Below are 6,248 nucleotides of genomic sequence, written 5' to 3'. Positions count from 1 at the left end.
GTCAGACTCACTTGCCAATCAGTTAACCTTTAACTCAGATATACTGAAAGCATTTCTTGAGTCATGTTTGACTGTCTGTATTGCATTACAAGAAAAAGAAACATCATCACCTGTATTATCTTGTTAAAAGATCTCAGTATGAAGTGATAGTCTTTTAAAATGAACGATTCTGTGATGGTAAGTCTGGTTTAAACTTTCAAGTGTATTGCTGACACTCAAAACAACTGAGATCTTTTTTGCTATGACTCAATACTGAAACTTCTGTCTAGTGTGCTTTAGAAATGAAACAAATTCAGCTAGCATTCTACCAGTCTCTGTGGTGTTTGTGGCCCAAATGAAATTGTCAAAATTGCAGCCAAGAAATTGATTTTAAAACATTTGTATTGACATTTTGTTGTACATATGACTCTAACAGGAACAAGCACTAATATGAATAGCTATAATAAATACAGGAACACATTCAGTCTGTCTTTTCATATGTTTTTGACTCATCAAGTCATCCAGTTTTTCCATTCAGACGCAGACAGATTAATGAAACACTACGTGATGTAGGTAGAGTGCTTTATCCACAGTGACTTCACAGAACATTTTTGACATATTCAATGTCAGTACAGAGTAATGCCCAAGCAGCTATCGGATAAATTATGGGTTTAAACCTTCAACCTTTTAAACTATAATAATGAAAATTAATTGTATGTCGATGGAACAGTATGAACAAGTCAATGACATCCTATAAGTTTAACAGTTTAACAGAGTTCTGAAGGCCACAGAGGGTGTGAAAACCACCCTAATGTGTATGAAAAACACCACCGGGAAATAGCTAACAGCTACATGTCATACCCTAGACGTGAGATGTTACTGCTTACACATTTGAATTTTTTTTTCTCGCGTATGCAGTTGCAGCAGGTGTGTATGCCACAGCATTTTTGGAACAGGGGTCAATCTGCAAACAACAGAAACTTACTTAATTTCAGATTTCCTGTTTATCACACTACTTTTCACAGCTATCTAGTGAACCATACATCTAATCTTTTTTAATGTTTTGTTTAAATTTATAGCAAGATAGAAGAGCAGGAGAGGGTGTGGTGTGAGAACATCTAAAATATGCTAGAGAAGAAGCAGTAAGACAAAAGTAAATGACTTGGCTGCTTTGTAATTGGATATTAAATAAATCACTAAAGTCAGACCGCAAACGATGAAGTTAGAATGCAGTGCACTTTGTACAGAGCACATACAGCCAAACCAAAAAATCATTCAGACGCCAAGATATAATTTTTTTTATTTTTTTTACTAGTGGGTGCATGACACTATAGTTAATTTATGTAAATGAGGATAGCAAAATAAAATAAACTGTGACATATTATACCCCAAAATTCTTTATACACTGGACTGCCAGCAAAATTTGGGACCAAAAATTATTCAGACACTAGTGTTTTTTCTTTAACTGCTAATGACTTAAACACCACAGACTGAACAAAATTAAGCATTGCTTGCTAATTGGTCAACAAAGTATTGATAGTTCTGTAAACAGTGTCATACTAACAGTTATCTGAATTTTTTGGCTGATTGTAATCCATTGCATATCTTTCTATCAGATTATCTGTTTCAGAGACTTTCATGCTCTTTTGCCAAAATGCGCACTGACATTTCGCCTAACACAGTCACACGCAAACATAACATTCTGAACACTGTCTCACCACATGAAAAAAACCCAAAGTGCTACAGATTGAGGTAATAGGTGACCCCACAGGAATAAGTTAGTCATTGCTTTTTATGCTATACGGTGTTTAAAATTTTTCAACATTTAAAGATAGGCGAAAATGGAAAGATTTAGCAAAAGCCACATCCTCTCCAAAGTTAATAGAATAACAGCTTTCGGGACAGCCATAGCCGGAAATAACATTTTGTTTAGTGAAAGTAAAAAGCCTCTAAAAGTATTTTTATACAAAAGAAACTAATTTTTGTGCATGTCTCTATGCGTTGTCATCACCATCACATGTAATACTGGGAATATACAACCTGAACACTAAGGAATCTACAGGACATTTAGAAAAATCCAGCCAGAAACAGTGTTTCATTAGACAACAGAAGCTGAAGCACAAAATGTTGGCATGCAAACTCCATTCTCAAACTTCATGACAAATAATTTAGCTACTATGGTTACGTACAGCTATAAAGTAGGCATTCATGCTCATTAATTTATCAAAACCTTGTTTTAAAACCTGTGGTTTTAGCATAAGTCTACAGGTGCAAATGGGATGTTTCAAACTAAACTGGGAAGTCTTGTAAGCTTGCAGATGTAATTTTCAACTTCTAACAATAGAACGAAGAACTGCGCACTTTCACAACTACTGTCACACCCAATAGTGCTGTAAACCGCACGATAAACAATCAAAATAACACATTTTATCAAAACTGAAGAAAAATCAAAAGTGCATTTTCCAACTTATCCCACTATATCCACTAAAATTCTAACATACTAATTCACAAATAAAACTATATAATAAATAAAGTTGGATTGTTTTCCCCTCATTAAAATATCAACATAACTATGTTAATAACAAAATAACTAACTAAATAAATAAATCTTTTTCGTTGTACTTATGTTATTGCCAGTTGTATCAATTTTCACAAATTCAGTAATCAAACTAAACTATTCAAGTAAACCTTAACAAGTCCTGATGTGTTTCATCCTGTTTCAACCACAGCTGAATGCAAAGGACACGTGTAGGATGACAATTAACATGTGACAGAGAGAGGTCCTCACTCGAAAGAGAACTACTGAGAAAAAGAAAAAAAACTGGGCAGATCTTGATCAGAAATACAGGAAATTATATTGTCGTCATGGTTACAAAAGCAGAGTGGAAACAGTATTTCAACGCTCAGTCGGGTAGTGTTAGAAAGCGTGGTTAATGCCGGACCAGGAGGTGCCACTTCTGACACTGCAATGATCAGACCACTTGACACAACAAAAGCACAAAAACTGGGGCACAAGCAAGTGTTGGTAAGTACACATGTTTTCATAATAATAATGTAAAGGACTACTTTAAACTTTTTGTATGGATCACACAAATAGTACTTTAGACAAAAATCATAAATACTCTAGGAAACAGCTTGGGAGATTTTATTTATATTTTAAAGCTGTTTTAACCAGTTCTTGCTTCAAGATAGTATATGGGAATGATTTATAATGTATTCATTTTTACATTAACAATTTATTAATAATATAAATTAATAATATATGTACAGCATGTGTGTGTGTAGAAATATTTCTGTAAAAATCTAATTATTATAAGCTGAAATATCCATTCAGGTTTGTTGTATTGCATCAGAGCATGTGAGTATTGCGTATGCTGGCACATGGACGATTCATTACCATACTACAAATCTATGTATAGCATGGTCGCTAATATACAGCGAGACAATTATGAATAACTACAACATGCTAAATGACATATTAAAAAAAGAAGAGGCTTTCTTTCAAATTAAAATAGTCCCTGGAAAAGTACAAAAAAGTGAATATAAGCATTGCAGAAGTATACCATTACACAATAATCGTTACCCCATCACAAAGAATTGCGTTCTACTCAGACACGTTTTTCTAGCAGTCAAGGTCTTTGTGAGGGTGCATAAGTCAGGCAGTTGTCGGGCTGACAGGAAACACCTTTTGCTGCTCCAATGGAGCGCGGTGCTCGTCTGGACCTCCAGTCTTTGCATTTGCACTGATGATTGACATAAAACTTCCTTGCCATTCACAAACTTCCGTACACACACGTAAAAATTATTTGACACACAAAAACACTGCTGTAGTAAGTTTGGGGGCGAGCGAATTCTTGATTTGAAACCACAGGTGGCTTAATGTATTTCCTTTTGCCTGCAATGTATGCCCCTACAAAAAAGAGCGCAAACTTGTTGCACTTCCTTAATGAAACAACACTGTAACATGATACAAGCATGGACTGATTTTTCTCAGTTCTGTAGTAACGTATTGGTTTTCCTTTTTTTCAGATTTCATAACTGACCCCATGGAGATGTTAATAGCTACAAACACCACCCACAATGGCTCCAACACCTGTACCAACCTGTACGACCATCGTAGTTGGGCACAGTATTTCCTACCTGTAGTGTATTCTCTGATTTGCATTGTAGGACTGCTGGGCAACATGTTGGCTTTGCATGTGATTTGGCCTAATTTAAAAAAAATGAACTCCACAACTCTGTATTCAGCCAACCTGGTGGCGTCGGACATCTTATTTTCGCTCGCTCTGCCCTTGCGTGCGGTTTACTACGCCAAGGGGTTCCACTGGCCGATGGGGGAGGGTTTGTGCAAGGCCGTGGCGCTGCTGTTCTACATCAACATGTACGCCAGCGTCAACTTCATGACTTGTTTGAGCGTGGACCGTTTCATTGCAGTGGTGCTACCGCTGCGCTTCTCCCGATTCCGTAAGGTTCAGAAGGTGCAGTACATCTGTGTTGCCGTATGGGTTGTTGTGTTGATGCAGACCCTGCCTTTGCTGTCAATGCCCATGACAAGCGTGGAGCAAAGTGGCCATGTAACATGTATGGAGTATCCCAGCTTCGAGAAGATCGACAACCTGCCTATCATGCTCATTGGTGCTGTGTTGCTTGGCTTCGGCATACCTGTGATCACCATCCTCGTGTGTTATTCGGCACTGTGCTCCAAACTCCGCCTCCTGGCCAAGTCTAATAAACTGACAGAGAAGTCAGGCCGTAGTCGCAAAGCCATCGGCGTGATTTGCGCCGTCATTCTCGTATTCATAGTGTGCTACACCCCGTATCACGTCGACCTCTTGCAGTACATGATCAGAAAGCTCCAATACGAGCCGGACTGCTCAGAACTGCATGACTTTCAGATCTCCCTTCACATCACCGTCTGCCTGATGAATCTCAACTCTTGCCTGGATCCCTTTATCTACTTTTTTGCCTGCAAGGGATACAAGAAGAAGATACTCAGACTGCTCAAGAAGCAAGTCAGCATGTCCTTCTCGAGCGTGGTCAGGACCTCACCTGAGGGCTCCTCCAAAGACGTGATTGCGAATGACAAAATCCATATGAACTCCAGAAGCAATCAGAAAGAGAGGAGCAGTGTGCTGTTGAGCACCAGCAATGGTGAACTATAAACAACAACAACAATAATGAGAAATGCAGTCCACTGACTATATGAGACTTAATATATCAGCAAATTTCTTACCTCCGGATTATTTTACGTTTCAAGCTATTGGTTCAGGCGGTGGTTAATATTTTGTTACGCTTTTCTACGATAATTGCACTTTTGTTGTACATGCTGTAGTTAATTTGAGTGCCAGAATTTGTTCTTCAGATTTTTTATTGATCTTTTGAATAATAAAACAACAAAAAAAGCTAAAATGACAAATATATATATGCAGTGACATGATAATCAACAGCAGTCTAGTACAAAGTACCAAGAAATGGTGCTTGTGGTGATTTCAATTTGTGAGCCTGGACCGCAAAACTTTTTTTTTTTTTTTTAGATTTATACATCATCTGAAAGCTGAATTAATAAGCTTTCCATTGATGTATGGATTGTTAGGACAATATTTTAGAGATAAAACTTTAAAAATCTGGAATCTGAGGGTGCCAAAAAAAAAAAAAAAAATCGGTAACACTTTATAATAACGTTCAGTTGTAAGTCTTTTATAAGTGATTAGTTAATGATGAAATAATAATTTACAAAACATTCACAAATGATTATTAAGTGATATGCTAACAATTTGTGTATGTTTTGTTAATTCATTTACAAGTCATTTACAAATTAATTTACAAGTAATTAGTTAATGATGAATTAATTATTTACAAAACATGACTATGTGTTTATAAATTATGAATAAGTGATATGTTCATTTTATTGTAAGTACTATGCTAATGATTTACCCATCTGTAAATTATCTGAAAAATGGCATATCATGAAATAATCAAACAGATCCTTAAATGGTTAAATTAAATGGTTAAAGTAAATGGTTAAAAATTACTAGTTAACCCCTTAACTGTCACCCCCATTTTTTAAGTTTATCCAAACTTAAATTGTAATTCATGAACACTTTGGATCTAAGGTAGGTCTCTTTTTAAAGAAAACAATCAGCAGATTACTGCAGAAGCAGAATTTAAAAAAAAGTATTAACAAATTACATAAGTTTAAATTTACTGTAAAGAGAATACACAGTACAATTTTTATTATATTTTATATAAAATACATATTGTACATAACA

The 6,248-nt window shown here is 36.0% G+C and overlaps 1 protein-coding gene across 1 annotated transcript; it reads left to right on the top strand.

The window, feature by feature from the left end:
• The first annotated feature begins 2,813 nt into the window (after positions 1 to 2,813).
• gpr183a (G protein-coupled receptor 183a) lies at positions 2,814 to 5,354 on the top strand. Its single transcript, XM_073846282.1, has 2 exons — positions 2,814 to 3,004; positions 4,009 to 5,354. The coding sequence occupies exon 2, from the start codon at positions 4,026 to 4,028 to the stop codon at positions 5,139 to 5,141; it is 1,116 nt and encodes a 371-aa protein (XP_073702383.1). The 5' UTR covers positions 2,814 to 3,004; positions 4,009 to 4,025; the 3' UTR covers positions 5,142 to 5,354.
• Positions 5,355 to 6,248: the final 894 nt, after the last annotated feature.

Source organism: Garra rufa, chromosome 8, assembly GCF_049309525.1.
Source record: "Garra rufa chromosome 8, GarRuf1.0, whole genome shotgun sequence".
NCBI classification, from domain to species: Eukaryota; Metazoa; Chordata; class Actinopteri; order Cypriniformes; family Cyprinidae; genus Garra; species Garra rufa.
Note: the sequence above shows the minus strand (reverse complement) of the source record. Positions and strands in the feature narration are given on the sequence as shown.

Excerpts from the sequence above, each read along its gene's own strand:
- gpr183a (XM_073846282.1), top strand. The coding sequence starts at position 4,026 with ATGGAGATGTTAATAGCTACAAACACCACCCACAATGGCTCCAACACC.